Here is a 23,294-nt window from a genome sequence, read left to right as displayed (position 1 = left end):
CCACAAGAGTTTACCAAACTCTGTTCAACCAAACCAGACTATGGTATCTGCACCCACACTTAAGATGTTGTAATGAGGTATACGATCTGAGTTACCTCGACATTATTGGGACTGGATTACTGACTGGTAACGGATTGCGTTTTCTGATCATTTCTGGTTTCTACAACACAGGGCAGATTCATATTGGCATCAACGCCGAAAATTGTCGACGAACAAACAATCTGGAATCATTGTCAGAAGAACATTCAGCAGTGAGAATAGCGTTACAGTCTAGGGGAATTGATTCACGAAGAAAGGAAGATAACAGTTTAACGGTCCGTCGGCAACACAGATATTAGAGGAGGGTATTGATTCACTGCTCACGCGTATTGCCCATTATGATTCCATTTACAGAGTTGACGTACAGCCCTGTACAATATTTATCTTCTGTGTGGAGCAAACAGTAGTGCAGCAAGTTAAGCGGCGGCTCGCGTCACTGGCAGAAGTGGTACCATATGGTAGGAAGGTCACGATCAAGACTTCATGTTATTTCTGTGGGACCACATCGAGCATCGATTTCGCTGTGTGAATCCTCTGAAGGAAGGAAAATTGGGGTTTAACGTTCCACCAACGAAGAGAGCAAAAGAGACAGAGCACAAATTCGAATTTGCGGAAAGATGGTGACGAAAACTGGCTGTGCACTTTCAAAGAAACAATCCTGGTGTTCACCTTACGTCTGAGCAAAGCTCCAGGGCCCGAAGAACCCCTATCAGATTCTACACGGAAGTCACGGCTGTGTTAGTCCTTCTTTTAACCACAATACACCGTAGACCCTTCGAACAAAAGACAATAACCAACGGTTGGAAGAATGCACAGATCACATCCGTCTACAAAAAGGGTAACGGAAGTTATTCACAACACTACCATGTAACATCTTTGACATAAATCTGTTGCGGTATCTTGCATTCTGAGATCAAAAATAGTGAGGTATCTCGAACAGAATTATCTTCTCCTTGCCAACCAGCACGGATTTCGAAAACGTCACTTTTGCTAAGCCCAACTCGCACTTTCTCGAATGACATCCTCAAAGCCAGGAATCAAGGCAGTCAGATAGATACAGAATTTCTTGACTTCTGAAAAATCATTTGGCTCGTTTATTAATAAAACTGTGATCAAATAGAGTAATAGAGTATCGAGCATAATTTCTGACTAGACTGGAGATTTCATGGTAGGGAGGACGCAGCATGTTAACTTGTATGGAGAGCCATCAACAGATGTGGAAGTAATTTCAGGCATGCTCCAGGAAAATGTCTTGCGATCCTTGCTGTTCATGTTGTATATAAATGATGGTTCAAATGGCTCTAAGGACTATGGGACTTAACATCTGAGGTAATCAGTCCCCTAGACCTAGAACTACTTAAACCTAACTAACCGAAGGACATCACGCACATCCATGACTGAGGCAGGATTCTAACCTGCGACCGTAGCAAGCGCGTGGTCCCGAACTGAAGCGCCTAGAACCTCTCGGCCACAGCAGATGGCTATATAAATGACCTGTCAGACAATTTTAATAGCACCTTCATAGTTTTTGCAGATGATTCTGTTATCTGTAGTGAAGTATTGCCTGAAAAAAGCTGTATACAGATATTCAGAGAGATATTGATACAATTTTGTAGTTGTAGAAAGATTGGCAACCGGTTTTAAATTTTCATAAATGTGAAATTCTGCACTACATAAAACCCAAGAATGTAGTATCCAATGACTAAAATATCAATCAGCTACAGGTGGAAACAGTCAACTCACACACACACACACACACACACACACACACACATATATATATATATATATATATATATATATATATATATATATATATATATATATATATGTTTGTAGCAGTTTGTATGGATGTGAAATGGAATGGTCATACAGTCTCAATAGTAAGTGAAGGAGGTGGCAGGCTTCGACTCATTAGTAGAATACTGAGAAAATGCAGAAGTGGTACCATATGGTAGGAAGGTCACGATCAAGACTTCATGTTATTTCTGTGGGACCACATCGAGCATCGATTTCGCTGTGTGAATCCTCTGAAGGAAGGAAAATTGGGGTTTAACGTTCCACGTGCTTATAAAGTACTTCGGTGATCCATTCTAGAATACTGCTGAAGTGTAGAGTGTAGGTTCCGAATAGCATAGATCTGTAAGGGGATACTGAGCGTATACAAAACAGGGCAGCACGTATGGTCACAGGTTGTTTAACCCATGGGCCAGTGTAGCGCAGATGCTGATGAAAAACCTGAACTGACAGATGCTTGAAGAAAGACGGGAAGTGTTCGACGAAAGATTACTTTAAAAGAGTCAAGAGCCAGCGTTATGGGAGGAATCTAGGAATATACTGTGTCCCCTGTGTATAACATCTGTGGGGACTGTGAAGATATGATTAGACTTGTTACAGTGCGCACATAGGTTTGTGAGCAATTATTCTTCCCACACTCCATATGCGAATGGAACAGGCAGAAGCGATGATAAACGGTACAATGCACTCTACAGTGATTTGGTGTGAACAGATATACAGGGTGTTCCAGAGAGTTTGCATCAAACGTCTAGGGGTGATCACATCATGGGAAACTATTTGTGTTATAGGCAAAATGTTCTCTGACGCCTATTGGGGGCACCAGGCGTCCTTTTGTACTGGTTATGTCCCTGAGAGACGGCAGAGCGTAGCAATTCTGCAGCTTGCGTATGCCTTGTGTGGGGCCTATTATCCAGTCATAAGCATCGTATAAAAGGGGGTAGTCCAGCAAAATTAAAGTTCGTCACTCGCTTCTAAAATAACTTTATCTGCTTAGAGGTTTCCTTGTTGAAAGCCTCTCTGTCAGTTTAATGGCATAGATACTATGCGGCATATCTGGTTTGTAGACCTGCTAGTTCGGTCTAATCTCGTCGTCCCAGGGCCGGCGAATATTAAAGCACGCTTAGCTGACACGAATAAGATATAGAATAATCGAAAAGAAAATTGAGGAGATGATGATGATAAGTTTTGCTTTAGGAAAGGTAAGGGCACCGGAGAGACAGTTCTGACGTTGAGGTTGATAATGAAAGCAAGACTGAAGAATAATCGAGACACATTCATTGGATTTGACGACCTGGAAAAAGCATTCGATTCTGTAAAATGGTGCAAGATGTTCGAAATTGTGAGAAGCTGTAGGAAAAAATTGGTAATACAGTATGTACAAGAACCAAGAGAGACAATAAGGCTGGAAGACCAAGAATGAAGAGCTCAGATTATAAAGGGTATACGACAGGGATGCAGTCTTTCGCTCGTACTGTTCAATCAGTAAATCGAAGTCCACCCCCGGTAGCTGAGTGGTCAGCGCGACAGAATGTCAATTCTAAGGGCCCGGGTTTGATTCCCGGCAGGGTCGGAGATTTTCTCCGCTCAGGGACTGGGTGTTGTGTTGTCCTAATCATCATCATTTCATCCCCATCGACGCGCAAGTCGCCGAAGTGGCGTCAAATCGAAAGACTTGCACCCGACGGGAGGCCCTAGTCACACGACATTTTTTTTAGTAAATCGAAGAAGCAGTGAAGGAAACAAAAGAAAGATTAAAGAGTGGGATTAAAATTCATGATGAAAGGATATCAGTGATGAGATTCACTGATGAGATTGGTGTCCTTGTGAAAGTGAAGACGAATTACAGGACCTGTTGAATGTTATTCTAATGATTATGGAATGTGGATTAAGAGTAAATCGAAGAAAGACGAAAGTAATTAGAAGTAACAGAAATGAGAACAGAGAGAAATTTAGCGTCAGAATTGGGGATCACGAAGTTAAGGAATTCTGCTACCCAAGAGCAAGGAGGGCACAAAAAGGAGTCTAGCACTGGCAAAGAGAGCATTCCAAGCCAGGAGAAGTCTGGTAGTATCAAACATAGGTATTAATTTGAGGAAGAAGTTTCTGTGAATGCAAGTTTGGAGCACAGCTTTGTATGGTAGTGAGACATGGACTGTGGTAAAACTGGAACACAAGAGAATCGAAACATTTGAGATGCGGTACTACAGAAGAATGTTGAAAATCAGATGGACTGATCTGGGAAGGAATTACGAGGTCCTCGACAGAATCGGCGAGGAGAGGAACATATGGAAAACACTGAGAGAAAAAGAAGGGATGGGATGGTAGGAGATCTTTTAAGACATGGGGGAATAACTTCCTTGGTACAAGAGGATAAAAACTGTAGAGGAAGAATGTACCACTCCGTCTTCAGGCCGCAAGTGGCCCATCGGGACCATCCGACCGCCGTATCATCCTCAGTTGAGGATGCGGATAGGAGGGGCGTGTGGTCAGCACACCGCTCTCTCGGTCGTTATGATGGTTTTCTTTGACCGGAGCCGCTACCATTCGGTCGAGTAACTCCTCAATTGGCATCACGAGGCTGAGTGCACCCCGAAAAATGGCAACAGCGCATGGCGGCTGGGTGGTCACCCATCCAAGTGCCGACCACATCCGACAGCGCTTAACTTCGGTGATCTTACGAAAATCGGTGTATCTACTGCGGCAAGGCCGTTGCCTAGAGGAAGAATGGGGAAAGTGCTACTCGTGAGATGGAAAGGTTGGCACAGGAGAGGAATTCGTGGCGGACCGGGACAAACCAGCCAGAAGACTGATGACTCAAACAAGCGCCGGAAAGCGTCAGCGAACATTTCGTCTCCAACACAAAAATTGTTTCCCACGGCGTCATCTGTCACCCCAAGACTGTTTTTTTGAACTGCGTTCATATGCAGATGCAGAGGCCAGTACTTTACACCACATCGCTCGGTTGGGTCCTTTTTCACATACCCTCGAACGGTTGCGGACAGCACGGCTCCCGAAAACCCCTGGAGACGGGCTAGCGCCAGACTGAGTCAAGTCTAGTGTCTACGCGTGTTGCTATCAGCGGTTACGTCAACTACTAGCGCTCGATCTGAGGAATGTGAATGTGGCAGGAGACACGGACGCGAGACAGACGGTCACCGGTGGCAGCTGGAAGCGGTGCCGGCAGTGCGTAGCGTGCGTCGCGGAGGCGGGTGCGTTGGGTGCGCAGTGTACACACCGGAGAGTGACGGCGAGCAGGTAGGAAGCGGCGGCGACGGAGGCGCGCCAGGGCGCGGCGCGCATCGCCAACCCAGCGGCGCCCAGCTCACCGGCGGCCGCGCCGTCCCGACGCCCGCATGCCGGCCTGTCGCCTGCCCACTGGCCGGGCCCGGCCGCCGCCGCGCCACGCCGACGCTCGCGCCTCGGCCGGCGGCACGCATTGATCGCCGGCCGCCTGCGCCGCCCCCGTCGCATCCGCCGCCGCAGCGCGCACTACGAACGAGTGTCGGCGCACTAAAAATACCGACGCTGACCGGCAATCACACGCGGCTCCCGTGGACACTTGACCCTCTCTCCTTCCGTATGCAGCGCTGCCTCCGTCTTCCGTAATGTGCCGTCGATGACGCTGCCTCAATTGATCTCGGCGGCACGACGTGACCGATCTCTTCTCCCACGTCTGAGCAACTGACATCTAACTGTCAACATCCGCCCCTTATCCACGATGAGAATTCCCGAGCGAGTTGTTTTTCCATTGGCCGCTTGCCAGACCGAGCGAGATGTCACATTATTTAAGGGGGCACGTCCGTATAAAACACACGGTATTTACACTGGCCGGCCGGAGTGGCCGAGCAGTTCTAGGCGCTACAGTCTGGAACCGCGCGACCGCTACGGTCGCAGGTTCGAATCCTGCCTCGGGCATGGATGTGTGTGATGTCCTGAGGTTAGTTAGGTTTAAGTAGTTCTAAGTTCTAGAGGACTGATGACCTCAGAAGTTATGTCCCATGGTGCTCAGAGCCATTTACACTGAAGCGCCAAAGAAACTGCTTTAGGCATGCGTCTTCAAATACAGACATATATAAGCAGGCAGAATACGGCGCTGCGGTCGGCAACGCCTATGTAAGACAACAAGTGTCTGGCGAAGTTGTTAGGTCGGTTACGGCTGCTCCAATGGCAGCACTGGACTCGCATTCGGGAGGACGACGGTTCAAACCCGTCTCCGGCAATCCTGTTTTAGGTTTTCCGTGATTTCCCTAAATCGTTTCAGGCAAATGCCGGGATGGTTCCTCTCAAAGGGCACGGCCAATTTCCTTCCCCATCCTTCCTTAATCCGAGCTTGTGCTCCGTCTCTAATGACCTCGTTGTCGACGGGACGTTAAACACTAATCTCCTCCTCCTCCTCCTCCTCTCCAATGGCAGGTTATCAAGATTGAAGTGAGTTTGAACGTGGTGTTATAGTCGCCACATGAGCGATGGGACACAGAATCTCCGAGATAGCGATGAAGTGGGGATTTTCCCGTACGACCATTGTACCGTGAATATCAGGAATCCGGTAAAACGTCAAATCTCCGACATTGCTGCGGCCAGAAAAAGATCCTCCAAGGACAGGACCAACGACCACTGAAGAGAATAGTTCAACGTGACCGAAGTGCAATCCTTCCGAAAATTGCTCAGGATTTCAGTGCTGGGCCATCAACAAGTGTCAGCGTGCGAACCATTCAACGAAACGTCATCAATATGGGCTTTCGGAGCCGAAGGCCTATTCGTGTACTCTTGATGACTGCACAAAGCAAAGCTTTACGCCTAGCCTGGCTCGTCAACACCGACATCGGACTGTTGATGACTGGAAACATGTTGCCTCGTCGGACGACTCTCGTTTCAAATTGTATTGAGAGGATCGACGTGTACCGGTATGGAGACAACCTCATAAATCCATGGATCCTGCACGTCAGCAGGGGACTGTTCAAGCTGGTGGAGGCTCTGTAATGGTGTGCGGCGTGTGCAGTTGGAGTGATAAAGAACCTCTGATAAGTCTAGATAGGACTGTGGCAGGTGACACGTATGTAAGCTTTCTGTCTGATCACCTGCATCCATTCATGTCCATTGTGCATTCCGGTGGACTTGGACAATTCCAGCAGGACAATGCGACACCCAAACGTCCAGAATTGCTACAGAGTTCGTCCACGAATTCTCTTCTGAGTTTGAACACTTTCGCTGGCCACCGAACTTTCCACATATGAACATTATTGAGCACATCTGGGATGCCTTGCAACGTGCTGTTCAGAAGAGATCTCCATCCCCTCGTACTCTTATGGATTTAGGACAGCCTTACAGGATTCATGGTATCAGTTCCCTCCAGTACCACTTCAGGCATTAGTCGAGTCCATGCCACGTCGAGTTGCGGCACTTGTACGTGTTCGCGGGGGCCCTGCACGATATTAGGCAGGTTCACAAGTTTCATTGGCTCTTCAGTGTATCTGTCAACATCCGACCCTTATCCACGATAAGAATTTCCGAGTGAGTCGTATTTCCAACGGCCGCTTGTCAGACCGAGCGAGATGTCACAGTAAAAAAAGATGCACCAGATCCACAATGAAATTTTGTGCTATACTTTACATGAAATTAACACATTTACTATTAAGTTCCTTGGATTATATGCATTTAACTTTCATGAATTATATATTGTTAGCTTTTATGAAATTTAAAAATACTATTTAAAATAATAATATATGTACCTTTTTCTCAGAAACTATTTAAAAGATTTCTACAAAGTTTTCTCTGTTCAATCTCTTTGCATACAGTAAGCTTCAATATAACGAATAGGAGGATTTTAATATTTTTTAAATTATAGTTCTGTAAGTATAATATTCGTACAAAATTCCAAGCACTTTGCCCCATATATTAGCTTCCTCTCAGAATTACAAAATTTACTCTTGAGACAACATTTATTGGTTTTGTAAAAATAAGTGTACAAAATTTCATAATTCTAGTCTTCATAGATTTTGAGAAAATGGTACATAAACTTAAAACATAATTTTCAGGAAATGCAATTTAAAGTTGAACCTCACGTTTGTTCTTATGTCATCCCTTCAGAAGGCCCAAATTTGTACTCAGTATCCTCTTCCCCTTTCTTTACCAGGTCTGATTTTTGACCTGCAGAGAGGCGCTCTGCAGGTCTATGTTTCTTAAAATGTCTTGAGCAAAATTTCCTATCTTAGAGCTCGCCCTGTCTAATACCTTCATCCTCCCTACTTTCCTATCAGTAAGTAGAATAAATGTATCATAAATTGCAATTCTGACAACTATAGCAAATGAAAATGTACCGAAACAAGAATTGCTTCTTCATAAAAGAAGCATCAGGTTTTTTATTCTAGGAAACGTAACAGAGTCACAGATGATCTATAAGTATAAAACCATAGAGTATGTATCACAGCCTTCTAGATGTATACTGTGCAACTTTGCTTGGAAGTAATCCAGGGAACAGTTGTTCACGGAGCTAGTGTTGAAGCGTTGCTTCAAAAGTGGACATGGCATGAAGATTGTATTTCACATTTAATTATTTTTCAGGCACTTCGGATGCTATTTCATCAATGAAAGTATGGGAAATTATTGTCCATGAGTTCTACGAAAGAATAAAAAAATTGAAAAGTGACGTTTTGGGTCAATTTCATGAACGTCCCCCTTAAGGTAATGGGTCGCATTGGGAACGAGTGGGGTTTAATTAGAGATGTAATGGAGGAGATTTCACCGGGACCTAAATTGGTTCAAAATGGCTCTGAGCACTATGGGACTCAACATCTTAGGTCATAAGTCCCCTAGAACTTAGAACTACTTAAACCTAACTAACCTAAGGACATCACACACACCCATGCCCGAGGCAGGATTCGAACCTGCGACCGTAGCAGTCCCGCGGTTCCGGACTGCAGCGCCAGAACCGCTAGACCACCGCGGCCGGCGACCTAAATTGGACTCGGATGTAGTATCTACATAATTATTATTCGTGAATAATAACATCGCTACATAAAATTGGCAATATACGTATCAATTTAACAAAATTAGTCTCAAAGAGCAGTAGGTTACAAGTGCTTTTGCAAAAAATTTAAGAGAAGTGAGTCACAAGTCAACCACAAGAAAGAAAGACGTGAAAATAGAATGAAAATAATAAGACTCCTGCTGACATTACATTATCACATATACAAAACAAAGGCAGAAAAGGAACTGCTATGAAATGACCAAGTAACTATGACTAAGCAGTCACTGTTTACACTATTTGATTATACGAGGAGTAGGTCAGTAAGTAATGCAACAAACTTTTTTTCTCGGCCAGGTTCCGTTGAAAAAATGCAGAATTTGTTGTGGGACATCGTATAATATCCCCGCTTTAGCCCCTACGGTTTCATGAAATTGCAATAGGTGCCGACGCTGTACGTGGCTTAAAAAATGGCGTCAGTAACGGAGGTGCTTTGGTGCTTTCTAAACAAGGCTGTCATTGAGCTTCTTTTGTCGGAAAAACCAGAACATGGCAGATATTCATAGGCGGTTGCAGAATATCTACTGAGACCTGACAGTGAACAAAAGCACGGTGAGTCGTTGGGCGTGGCGTCTGTCATCATCGCAACGAGGTCGCGCAAGCCTGTCCGATATCCCGCGTGCCGGCCAGCTGCACACAGCTGTGACTCCTACAATTTTGGAGCATGCGGACACTCTCATCCGAAGTGATCGACGGATCACAAGCAAGCGCCTCGCTGCACAACTGAAGTCTTGTTGAGTGCTGACACCCTCGTCCGCCAGCTGGGTTACTGAGAGTGTGTGACCGATGAATTCCTCGCCGCCTAATGGAAGGCCATAAAGCGCAACGAAGGATCATCTGTGCGGAATTGCTTGCGCATTATGAGGCTGAAAGTGACAATTTTTTTCGAATATCGTCACAGGCGATGAAACATGGGTTCATCACTTCTAACCGGAAACGAAGCGGAAATCCATGGAGTGGCACCTCACCACCTCTCCTCCGGAGAAAAACGTTCAAAGCCACATCCTCAGCCGACGAAATCAAGGCTAGGATTTCCTGGAATTCTGAATGGATTATTATGTTTGGTGTCCTTCCTCATGGTGCAACGAATAACTCTGACCTGTATTATGCTACCGCCAGGAAACTGAAAAATGTCTTCAGTGTGTTCGTCGCCACAGAAATGCAAACGCAAGATCTCGCACAAGTTTGTGCAGCCGAGAGGGGCTCATAAAACTTCAATGGCCTGTTCTTCCTCATTCACCCTACAGCCTGGAACTCGTACCTTCCGACTTCCATTTGGCACAATGAAAGATGTACTCCGCGCGAAGCATTGGAGATGCCTTGCTAAAAAGGTGAAACACGTATGGGTGGACAAATAAAATAAGAAACAATGTTATTGATGCAGTAAGACGTTGGCTCCGACGTCGATCTGTAGAGTGGTACCATGCGCGAATACAGGCCCTCCAAATAAGGTGGCGTAAGGCCGTTGCATTGAACGGAAATTATACAGAAAAAATAGAGTTTTTCAGCGTAAGAGTGGGGAATATCATGGTGTATTGCAATCCTGAATAAAACCAACCTGCTTTCAGATGAAATGTGTTGGATTACTTATTGAATGTCCCTCGCATAAACATAAAATTACATCTCATACTGTTCGATAAAAAACAAGTGAAAACAACAACCTATTAAACTGGTGACACTTACAGAAACAAATGGCATTCTAGACAGTGAAAATGGTACCTGAAATGTTATGTTACGAAACCACACAGACTTCCCGAAAAGTTGGAGGCTTTCAACCAGATTTCCACCCGAGGAAAAGCTGCATGATTTTCAAGCAATGAATTAGATGCTTCCTGTAAGTACCTTTCCATTCTAATACAAGAAACTTCCATGAACAGTTTTTAAATCTATAACCAATATGTGACAACGAAAAAACCATGCAATATTTCAATCTAGGCACTGGGGATGCCTTCTTAAAAAGGTGAAACACGTGTGGGTGGACAAATGAAATAAGCAACAATGTGCAGCATGGGAAAGGCGTTCTCCTACAAAATACTGCACTTTATACGCAGATGACGCGAAAAATAGCCATCTCAATGAACTTGTTAAAATTAGTTTTATCGACGGTGGTGGTGGTGGTCGCTTGACTCTCTCTACGCTTCCGTATGCAGCAAAATATCTGAAGAGGTGCTTTGTCTTGCTAGCTTATTAATTTAGTATATCTACGCAGAAAGAGAAAGAACTAAAGGAAGATAAGGCGAAAAATGTGGAGAAAGAAACATGAGTGGCGAAAATTGAATTAAATGAATAAAAAATTGTGCAAGAGGCTAAGATAATGAAGGAAGCAGGAGAATGTACATCGCAACACTCAAATGGTTCAAATGGCTCTGAGCACTATGGGACTCAACTGCTGAGGTCATTAGTCCCCTAGAACTTAGAACTAGTTAAACCTAACTAACCTAAGGACATCACAAACATCCATGCCCGAGGCAGGATTCGAACCTGCGAACGTAGCGGTCTTGCGGTTCCAGACTGCAGCGCCTTTAACCGCACGGCCACTTCGGCCGGCCATCGCAACACTGCTAATATGAAATAACTGGTAACAAAGAAAGAAGTAGCAGTTCATTTAAATAAGAAAATTTGAGAGGTGTGATGACAAATAAATGATTCTGTGTGAACATAATATTCTTCTGCAAATTCGAGGGAAGACCGCTTTCAAGAAATTCTGTTTACTTAAAATCAGAATGTTATGTAACTCATCTGCCGGCTATGGGTAGCGTGTTGCATAGGTGTAAGGCGGTTACTGCGCGTCGGGTTCTCTCCCGTTTACGTCCCTTCGCCATTTTATCTCTAAGCTTAGGCAATAAAAACAGATGACGAATATTATCAAAGGATTTCGGTAGTAAAGCAGACGAATATTATAGTGCACAAAGCTGAAATGATTAATGCTACACTTGTTCTCGAAAGTACTGCACAAAAATTTGTTAACGCCCGTCAGGCAATGTATGCAGAAACCTGTCCACAGTTACTGCCAACTAATGGATGTCCTGTCACTAAGGAAACGGAATGGACGGTTCACAAGTGATTTGCCGAAACTGTCAACAGCTCATGGCCGGTATATTTATGAACAGGAGCGTTGTGAAGTTATGTTAGTAACACTAGTAGCTATGGAACCCTGAAGTTTTATTTGACTACACAAAGGAGAGAAATATACTGAAAAAAACTAAACTTTTAATTATGTTGTTTAATGAATCAAACGCAAATTTTACTATTTGTTTTTCTTGTTGCCGAATATGAGAGTGTTTAATCGGAAAAAATCGTGCTTTTAGGTTGAAATAATATTATGCAGGGACTTACATGAGTAGACTGTACGTTAAAAACAATGTAAGTGGATATTACTGCCGGAAGTGCGAGAACTGTTCCATACATAACGCCCCAATATCTTTTTAAAGCAGTTAATACAAGAGATGTATGAGAAAAGTAATGACACTTATTTTTTCTCTACGAAAGTTTTTATTTTTTTCAAACAACAATATTGTCCCCTTCAAAGTAGTTCTCTTTGGCAACTATACACCAGCAGAATCGTTGTTCCATACTTCGTAGCAGCGCTGAAAGGATTCAACTGGCGGGGCCTTTAATAAATCGGTCACATTCTTTTGAATGTTCTCAGAGTCCTTTTACGACATTTTTCAATTTCGCTAAAAGAAAAAAATCACAAGGACTCAAATCAGATGAACAGGGGGACTGTGGAACAACAGGAATGCCTTTGGAGGTCGAAAACTCCGTGATGGCAGTGGCCGTGTAACATGGAGCGTTATCATGATGCAGCATCCACTTGTCTGCAATCTCCGGTCTCACTCGATTCACCTTTTTCCTGAGCCTTTCAATGACATCTTTCTAAAACAATTGGTTGGCAATTTGTCCTGGACGAACAAATTATGTATGCACGATGCTCCTACTGTCAAAATAGCAAATCAGCATTGTTTTGCTCTATGGTTTGCTCCTCCTCACTTTGCCGCTTTGTCTCACCATCGTACTCAAAAATCCAGCATTCGTCACCTGTAATCACACGACTGAACCATCCGTGGTCACTGGCGTTTCTCTCAAGATCAACACGCATGTTTCTTCTATTGTCCTTCTGCTCAGTTGTGAGGTTTCTCGGCATCATTTTGGCACAAATCTTTCGCATGTTCAAATCTTTCGTCAAAATGTGATATATGATGAAAGTGTATAACAGAACACGTATGATCCTTATTGTTAAAAATCGGTCTGATCTCACGGAAGCATGCACACATTCGACGTTTCCGTCGGATTTTGAAGTTGAAGGTCTCCCTGAATGAGGTTCATCTTTGACATGTTCTCGGCCTTCCAAAAATAATTTGTGCTAACGAAAAACTTGTAGTTTTGATAAGAAGTATTACCTGTTTCAACTTTTCTAGGGTCATATTCAAATGGTTCAAATGGCTCTGAGCACTATGGGACTTAACATCTGAGGTCATCAGTACCCTAGAACTTAGAACTACTTAAACCTAACTAACCTAAGGACATCACACATATCCATGCCCGAGGCAGGATTCGAACTTGCGACCGTAGCAGTCGCGCGGTTCCGGACTGAGGCGCCTAGAACCGCTCGGCCGACGCGTAAGGTCATATTCGCGGATTCCCCAAACTTAACAGCAGACTTGATAGCATAACGTAAATTCCGTTGGTTCCGTTTTCATAACGCACAACAAAAACGTAACTTCACTGATGGCGCAATCAAAAATCTCTTGATAGCTGTACGGAGCTGAAACTCGGACTGAGCATCTGGAAGGGACGAACACACAAGTTCACACAATTAGAGAAACACAGCGTTGTCAGATCGTGTTGTCAGTCTCATTACTTTTCTCACGCCTGGTATATAGGTAAACGTCCTTTTAGACGCTTCAAATTTGCTGTTTTATCTGCGCGTGTGCGAAGTTTCGAACAATTCCGACAGATGGCAGAGCCGTTATGAAACATTAAAATGGCGTCTACGCAAGACACTCTTTGCAAGCAACGTACTGTGGTGAGTTCTTGATTGTGTAAAAGGAACCGTGGTGAATATTCATAAACTTTTTTACACAATGTGTGATTACGATGCAGAGAGCTGAAGCGCCAGGAAGTGCAGAAAGGGAGCTCCATGATTGGCCACGTTCGGGATGCCCTATCACAGCCACCCCACCCAGCAGGGTGAATCGCGCGGATGACATTATTCTTACAGATTGGCTCATCACAGTTCGACTATGGATGGGCTCTACAGCAGTCGGCGACCATAAGAAGTGCGTCTGCAATGATTGAGACTCGGATATTCAAATGCATGCTTAAGGTAGATCTCATGAAGGCTCACAACGGACCACAAGAAATGAAAGCTATTTCATCTGTAATGGTGGAGCAGTTTGAGCCCAATGGAGAGGCCTTTCTGTCATGGCTCGTTACAGGTGAAGAAACTCGGGTGCATCACTTTGATCCGGAAACAAATAGGCCATCACTAGGGTGACATAGCCCGCATCTACCAAAAAGAAACCAAAAAAATTCAAGGTAGCCTCCTTCTGACAAAGTCATGATGACAGCATTATGGAATAGTTACGGTGTCACTCTCGTGGATGTGTTGCCAAAAGAGTCAACAACTAACTCAGATGCTTATGTGAAAACCGTGAACAAACTGAAGAATCGTTTCCGGTATATTCTGTGTGACAAAAATCCAAAGGAAGTGTTGCAGGACGACAATGGAGGCCCACACGCAAGTGTGAGAATCTGAGAACTCATCGTGAAACTGGGTTAGATATCATTGCCTCCACGAGCCTATAGTACAGACCTGGTGCCCTCGGACTTACGTCTGTTTGGGCCATTTAAAGATTCTCTAGATGGGACACTTTTTGAAGATGGCTATTTTGGACCATTATTCTTCTCGAGGAAAATGGAATAAGTAGTTGTACCAAGTCTCACCTCATTCCTCATCGCTCGTCATCAACATCAAAACACGTCACTGTCGTTTAAAGATACTGGTTATTTACCTAACGAACACAGCGTTCTCTTTACAACGGAGATTTTTTTCAACGTCAGGGACTGTCTTCATAAATGTGGAAGAGGAAAATGTGGCTAGTTTTGGGCTCCGAGCTACGTGTAGGACGGATCAGTTTTTCCGTGCGGAAGCCGGACGTTCTGGGTAACAACATGAAAACTAACAGACAACGCGCATTAGACAGGATCGACTTTCCGGATGTATAGAACAGGCTGGCTTGGAATTTAATTGCTGTCTAATAAATGACAAATGAGGTGGACTGCAAATCTTAGAATAATTCTCAATCGTACAAGGGAGGCAAGATATCTGGAACGTAGCGAGTAGATAGTACCTGTGTCTGTCCAGGAAGCTTCCTGCTTTACCGTCGCAGCCGTATTCTAGAAATGGGGTTCGCGTGACGAAGCGTCTAGTGCGACTGACCTCGCAGTCTGTCCAGGAATAGCTGCGATTAATACCCTACTGTCCAGATTCCTGCCCCCGGAGGGCGGAGCGAAGGGGAAGGGGGTAGATGCTTATCTCCCAACACTGCATAAATTGTCCGGAAATTGTAGCCTTTCTGCTGTTCGTGTAGCCATTTGATAATATGGTACAGTCGTCTGTACGATTTTTCTTGGCTGTGAAAAGGACAAACATTTAATGGGCACGATTATTGTAAAAAACACTTCTTTCCATTTTAGGCCCAAGTGACAAAATTCTCTATCTAATATCTGTGGAGTCATAAAATGTTAGCTACACAGTTAATAATCATAAATAGTGTGTTCTTTGTATTTGAGCGTATCATCAGACGCACAAAGAAATATCGTGTTCTTATATTGAAAGATGCATCTCCAATTCATGACATATGAAGGGAGAAAGAAATTGCCTTTCCTTGGATCAACTTGGTAATATAGAGACATTTTATGTATTTATTTACATGTTAAAATGACATACATACCTGAAAAATTATGTAAAACAGCGACAAAGGTTGAGGTAGCTACAACGGCATCCAAAAATGGGCTGCGAAGTCACTTACTTATTGAGGATATTATTGTTATTACGAAGGTGTTACAATGTATATTCACTCAATTTTGCTGTTTTTTCTGCAAAGTAAGTTGTCTTCTTAAACTGTGACCCAGAGATGTGTAGGTAAGGCTGAGAGAAAGAAAGCTCGTACTGAATAATGCTGACTACTTAGAAAAAGTTCAGGAAGTAACAGGATCGAATAGAAAAAATTAAAACGTAAACTAAATTTCATGCCGCTACCTTTCCTGTACGACATTGCTTGCTAGCCGACTGCACTCCTTTCATGCCCTAGGCGTTATTCCACACCAGTAATTAACGAGCAAGAGGTTGGCTCACCGCTCCTCCGGCCGTTGTCTGCTTTCGAAACCACAACAGCTACGTTTCACTAAAACAGCTCCTGAACAGTCATTGTGAGGCTCAATGGTCCCAGTTCCAACCTTCCTAGCGCGGTAAAATCCTGAGCGGTAATGAGATTCGAATGCGTGAGCTGCGAGAAGCAATCAGACCCCCTAACCGAATAGCCACCGAACTCAATGTGAAATTCAAGCAATGTTAATCTGCTGCTAGACGTGTGTATGAGCCCCGTTCTCCTCATAATTCTTCTGCGATGTGCTCCTTCGGCAATAGTAACAGCATTCTAACACGTGACACACACACCATCATATCTTAAGCACTCCTGTTAACGAATTACTATTTGAAAGTTCTTGGCAAATTTAAGCTGTTTGCCGGAGGAGGACTCGAATCCGAAATCTTGCCTTTCCCTGTTACCGTCCGAGCCATGCAAACACGATTCGCCACGTGCCCTCACAGCTTTACCTCTTCGAGTACCACTCTCTTGCTGTCAGCGCACCCTCCGCTGTAGAGTTGAACATTCACTCTGTAAATACTTCCATAGGTTGTGGCTAACAAGATATTCCTCCGCAATATCCTCTCTTCCAGAAGTGCTAGTCCCCGCATTGATTACGATTTACGTGAACTTTGAACTATATATAAATAAATTTTTCTTTCGAAATTGAAATTTTTCCCCAGTCTCAGTTTGTGTGTTATAGTGGGATAACATATTAATCCTTTGCTTAATTTCTCGGTTTTATAGCCTTCTTTCATTATTTTTTTATTTTTTTTTGTTCCGAATCTCACGCTGTAATTTTTGTAAAAAGGATCCTTTATTGATATTTATAAGTGTTGTAGCGAGAGAGGGAAGATCAGGAATCAGCTGTTAAATTCTGACAAAATATAGGTGTAATGGTTCAAATGGCTCTGAGCACTATGGGACTCAACTGCTGAGGTTATTAGTCCCCTAGAACTTAGAACTAGTTAAACCTAACTAACCTAAGGACATCACAAACATCCATGCCCGAGGCAGGATTCGAACCTGCGACCGTAGCGGTCTTGCGGTTCCAGACTGCAGCGCCTTTAACCGCACGGCCACTTCGGCCGGCCATAGGTGTAATTGGAGAACATTATAGAAGCCATGTATGTGGTGTTAATTTGAGTTTGATGAAGTTTCGCCTGAGCGGTCATGCGACGGCTCCATGTGGAAGTGGTGTGACAGTTTGTGGCGGTCAACAAGGCGCGGTACGTGGTCTGAGAGATTGATACTCAGTCTCTCTGTTATAGTCAGGTCAACGTATTATTTCTGTCACGAGTCCCCTGTAAGATATGCCATGCGCGAATCCGGCGTTTTCGAACGGACAGCAATAGTGTGTGTGTTGGTATCATCTCTCGCTATTTTTCGCTATGTGTATTAGTACCGCCTTTTGGCTTTTTGTAACAGTTTCAGTTTTCGCATTTACATTTTATTATAGACATTGTAAGTTGAGATTTATAGCTCAACTGATGTTTTCGATACCAAATACGGCTGATTTGCGCCAATTTTTTCCATTTTTGGATTTTGAGTTTATGTAGTCTCGTTTTTGTATAGCTGTTTCGTTTTGTGTACTTTACTATTGTCGTGATTTTGCGATTGTTATTCTAGATTTTAGTTTGTCTCCGCCCCAAACTCTCATTTTCCCACGGTTGCCCCTTTAGCTTCAGTATTTACTATAAAGAATTTGCACGATTCTGTATTTAATGTGTATATTTTGGCGTCATGAGAACGTGTTATGTTATTTGTCGACATTTTGAAATCTATCTGGGTAGCTTCTTGGGGCTTGATATGACGTCATTGGTCAAAGGTGACGGGTGCTATCGAACGTCCTGGTTTACCCAATCTAGCAAGGGACGGAGGAGAACTTCTGTGATGTTTGGGAAGCAGGAGAGAGGAACAGCGCAGGTAAAACTGTGAGGGAGGGCCGTGAGTCGTGTGTGGATACTCGTGTGTGGATACCTCAGACGGTAAGAACTTTTCCGACGAAAAGCGAGGTTATGGGTTTGAGTCCCGTTGCAAGACAATTTTAATCTGCCAAGAAGTTTAAATCATCGCAACTCCGCTGCAGAGTGAAAGATTCATTCTAAAATTATCATTTGCTGATAGGCGACAAAGGAATTCGAAAGAAGGCATTCCTAGCCTATCTTATGACACACTAGCCGGCGTGATGTGAATCATCCGTTTTGTGGTTAAGGTGTACCCTCTGGATCACAGATATTTAAAAAGCAAATACTAAGGTAGGGTGGTAAGGTTGCGTGTGGACACCCATGACGCATAATGTTTTTCATATGTGAGTTAAGAATTTGCAGAGGTGATCTTACCGTTGATATGCGTCTATTTTCTGTCTCTCTCGTAGTTTTCGCGCAATCGTCTTCTGAAACGGCGGAAGTATTTTGGATGTTGTTTTCATGTTAACTGACGTCACTACGGGATTTTGGTGCGATATTGTAATTATTACACAACAAAGCACAGTTTTACCTGTGTTGCACGCCTTTTTGTTTTACACGACGTACATATCGAGTTACAACTGTTCTGTTACAGAAAAAAAATGTGTATGTCTTCTCGTAGATTTCACGTTAGGCATAGAATATTTTATTCCACAATACTGAAAAAAATATGTGTTTTTCATACAGCAGAAATACAAGAATATTTCAGCGATTTTCACAGCACTTAAGGGGGATTTCTGGTAAAATATACAGGGTGTTACAAAAAGGTACGGCCAAACTTTCAGGAAACATTCCTCACACACAAATAAAGAAAAGATGTTATGTGGACATGCATCAGGAAACGCTTAATTTCCATGTTAGAGCTCATTTTAGTTTCGTCAGTATGTACTGTACTTCCTCGATTCACCGCCATGATTTCATACGGGATACTCTACCTGTGCTGCTAGAACATGTGCCTTTACAAGTACGACACAACATGTGGTTCATGCACGATGGAGCTCCTGCACATTTCAGTCGAAGTGTTCGTACGCTTCTCAACAACAGATTCGGTGACCGATGGATTGGTAGAGGCGAACCAATTCCATGGCCTCCACGCTCTCCTGACCTCAACCCTCTTGACTTTCATTTATGGGGGCATTTGAAAGCTCTTGTCTACGCAACCCCGGTACCAAATACAGAGACTCTTCGTGCTCGTATTGTGGACGGCTGTGATACAATACGCCATTCTCCAGGGCTGCATCAGCGCATCAGGGATTCCATGCGACGGAGGGTGGAAGCATGTATCCTCGCTAACGGAGGACATTTTGAACATTTCCTGTAACAAACTGAAGTCACGCTGGTACGTTCTGTTGCTGTGTGTTTCCATTCCATGATTAATGTGATTTGAAGAGAAGTAATAAAGTGAGCTCTAACATGGAAAGTAAGCGTTTCCGGACACATGTCCACATAACATATTTTCTTTCTTTGTGTGTGAGGAATGTTTCCTGAAAGTTTGGCCGTACCTTTTTGTAACACCCTGTATAACTGAACAGCACTGGGCGAGAAACTCTTCCCAGAGGTGTCCTGTAATCTGTTTAGGGGAACACTACACTCAAAAATTTTTCTTTTGCTTAATGTCAACGAAATTTTTAACTCGTGTCTGTTGTGGACAGATGTTGCAATACTCAAGTTTTGAAGTACATAACTTCACTGGTCTTCGAGTTTTGAATTTTTAATGTGTTATCTAATTGTATTCTTGAAATTCAACTTATGGTATTAAGATCTTAATTTTCACATTCCAAATTTTTAGGTACATTTACAAGACGTAGTTAATAGTTTAATGTAGTTATTTTATGAAAAATATTATTAATTTACTTCCAGTATTTTTTTCAATTTTCAAACTTAAATTTTCTTTACTTATCGGTGCATAAATCTGATGAATTGAGCAGCCTACATTTGCGACAATATTAATGTATAGAAGAATGTAAATACTTCAAGACTAATTCCTGCAAAAATTTGTTTGAGATCGGTTAATATTTAGCATAAAAAAGTTGGCGTTGAACGTAGGAAAACAAACTTACGGGAAAATTGATTTTAAAAAAATGCTAGTATAAGACGCATACTCATTAAAATTCACCACTACCATACGTTTGCCCCTCTCCTGAAGATTTCTTCTTCTTGTAATTTCAAGACCAGTGTAGCTTTTTTTTCTTGAATTTTTCCTTCTCCAGGCAGCATCTGTTGGACTGTTTCTTTGACCTCTAGGTAAGAAGATCTTCCTCTGGGAGGAAATAAAGGAGTGCTGCGTCTCCTGCTCTCTTCAGTCTTCAGACATCCCATACTGAACTGAGAAACAGCTTCTACAAAGCCTCAGCGTATCTTCTGTTTGGATAAAAAAAGAATGCTTTGGAACACTTGGACCAAACGACTGCAGACTTTTCGTTTGCATTCTATTTCTTGTCGCCGGTGCATCTTGCCAGTAGTGCATCAGAATTCAAGTCTCTATAGTCAGGTACTACCTTGACCTAACATCCGTACTAAGAGGAGTTTGAATATTATCCCTGTGGGGTTCTGGTACTTCACCTAACACTTCACCTAACACTTCAAAGATGTGAAATAGCCATTCAATGTAAAAAAAAACTGTAGTTTTAGGGTAGAGTCTCCCCTTAAGCCATTGTCAACATTGTGTAATGTTGGTGTCTTTCGAATTACCACTCAATTTCTTTGGTGGTTATAGATTCATATATGATTAACATTTTTGAATCAGTAGCATTAAAAGAATGGGATTGTAAATGAAATCTTTGTCATCTAAAATAAAAAGTTGTGAACCAGAGGAAAAAATTAGTTTCCTTGTATAGCAATACGGATGTTAGATAGCCAAGTGGCTGCAAGCGCCCACGTAACACCGAAGTGTTTTGCAAAGGCAGAATACAAGGAAGATATTTTGCGCTACGTGGCTTCTTTTCTTTGCCACGTTAATAATGGGCGCGCGAGACGACGGAAGTCGCCAAGGACACGTGTCCGTTGCGAGTCGAGTTGTTGGACGTTGGGAGTTGAGCGAAACAGCCACCTGCCCCGATGTTCTTCAGCCAGTGTAATGTGACATATGTGTCCCTTCTACCGTTTTTATGCTGCGTGAAAACACCAAAAGGGCCCCACCAAGAGTCGCAGTTGCAGATAGATGTTGAGTAACAAAACGATAATGAGGCTACTGACGAGGAACATGAAAAATTGGAAACTCTGGGGAAGAATGTTCAAAACTTTCTTTCCTCACTAACCCCTTGTTGAATTACTGACAAAGAAGAATTTTGAAGGTCTAATAATGTTACAGGAACTGCGAAAGTACAGAATTTACTTAAGAAACGGAATAGGCAGTGTCAAGGCTACGGGATAGTGGTACGTTAACAGGAGACCAGGGTATCTCAGCACAGGGAACTTTTCTATGCCGCACAACACTTTTGTGTTTGAACACTACTTAACATCGTATACGTCCTCTGCTGGAAATTCAGCTCGAAGAAATATAGCGGTTTTATTATTAAAGACTACAAACTGTGTTTAAACCATAAATGGTCACGCAGATCATACTAGTCCTGTTTTCGAATGTCGCAGTTTTTTAATGTCTTTTTTTTAATTTTCTTTCCACAGAGGCGCAAGTACGGTTGCTGTTAGCCGGGCGGGTTCGAGAACATTTCCGCATACAAGCAACATATAATTTGGCACCTCATTTTCTTGGGTTGTTGCTCATGATATTTTACACATTGATCACATGGATCATCTCAGCCGCCCATTTCTTAACCATTGAAAATGATGGAACAGGTTCCATATAAAATTTCACAAACTTTTAATAAGCATACACTTTGATAGGTGCGAACAGAAACGACCAATAACTCTTGTTTTGCACGGGAACCTGAACATCTATGGCAAGCTCAACCTAATAACACTGGCAACATGATGTCATGGAGCAGATGTGACTAGCTCTGCTAGCTACTCTTATGCAACCTAGCTTTCAGCGCTAACAGACAAGGTAATAACACCTAGGGCCTACATTACAGACTAAATTGACAAGATAAAGTACCTTAAGTGGCCGAGTTTTATAATCAAATTGACCTCTCTGATGAAAACTTAAGCGAGTTGTAAGAACAAGAACGCCGCGGCTAGCCCAGGAGACGTCGTCAGTGCTCTGAAACAATCGTAGATTGCCCAAGAGCAAGACATCCTTGCGCCCTTGCACAAACTGTCGTCGCTGACTCCATAATCCACCAGCATGCCTACCACCCGTCCAGACTGTCCTAGAGGTTTCTTTCCGGACATCTCACCGTGGCACTGTTCCCACTCCGCTCCTAACCGCTACTCTTCAGGAGCTTTCTGTCTATGATTTCCTAGATGGGACCATACTAAGGAGTGCATGCACACAGCCATGTGGACAATATTGCAGACTCACATCCTGTGAAACCTGTGTAATCTTTCCACGGGGGCGCATGTGCGCGTGCAGTGAGCCGGGCGGGTTCCAGAACATTTCCGCACACTAGCAACATATAATTTGGAACCTCAGCACTCCGCCTTCCCCCCTCCCCGTCCCCCTTTTCCCCATCCCCATTTTCTTGGGCTGTTGATAAATATAAAGAGTCCCTCTCTGTAGCTGAATGGCAGCAATCACACTTTTCACGCTGTGGACCTGGATTCGATTGCTGTTGACAGCGCCAACTAACCCGTCCGTCACTGACGTGCCATCAAATTAAACTATTTGCACCAAACTGTGAGCCACATTAGATTTATTATTTATTTATGTATTTATAAACATTATAATAAATATTTTTATTATTATTTACAGGGTATCTCAAAGTCGTTGTGTCAGACATCTATGGATGATAGATCACGTCATGGGGAAAAAGGGAACAACTTTTGTTAGAGACTAAATGTTCGCTGACGCTTCCTAGACACGCTAGGCGTCTTTTATTATTGGCTGCGCCCTGAGAGGAGGCAGGACGTAGGCGTGTGCAGCATGTGTTACCTATAGTCCTGTTATCTGCTCCGCGTGAAAGGGGCTAGGCCACCCAAAATTGAAGTTCCTGATTCCCTTTTAAAACATTTTTCTCCGCGTAGAGAGAATCATTATTA

The 23,294-nt window shown here is 43.3% G+C and overlaps 1 protein-coding gene across 1 annotated transcript in view; it reads right to left on the bottom strand.

Moving 5' to 3' along the window:
• LOC126260552 (uncharacterized) overlaps positions 1–22,692 on the bottom strand; it is a 99,948-nt gene extending 77,256 nt beyond the window's left edge. Inside the window, exons 1-2 of the mRNA XM_049957886.1 lie at positions 22,618–22,692; positions 5,072–5,325 (exon numbers count right to left, since the gene is read on the bottom strand). Of these exons, the coding sequence (XP_049813843.1) occupies positions 5,072–5,325; positions 22,618–22,692 (329 nt within the window). The remainder of the gene's footprint in view (positions 1–5,071; positions 5,326–22,617) is intronic.
• Positions 22,693–23,294: the final 602 nt, after the last annotated feature.

The sequence above is a fragment of the Schistocerca nitens genome, chromosome 5 (assembly GCF_023898315.1).
Source record: "Schistocerca nitens isolate TAMUIC-IGC-003100 chromosome 5, iqSchNite1.1, whole genome shotgun sequence".
Classification (NCBI taxonomy): domain Eukaryota; kingdom Metazoa; phylum Arthropoda; class Insecta; order Orthoptera; family Acrididae; genus Schistocerca; species Schistocerca nitens.
This window is presented reverse-complemented; position numbering and strand designations above follow the sequence as displayed.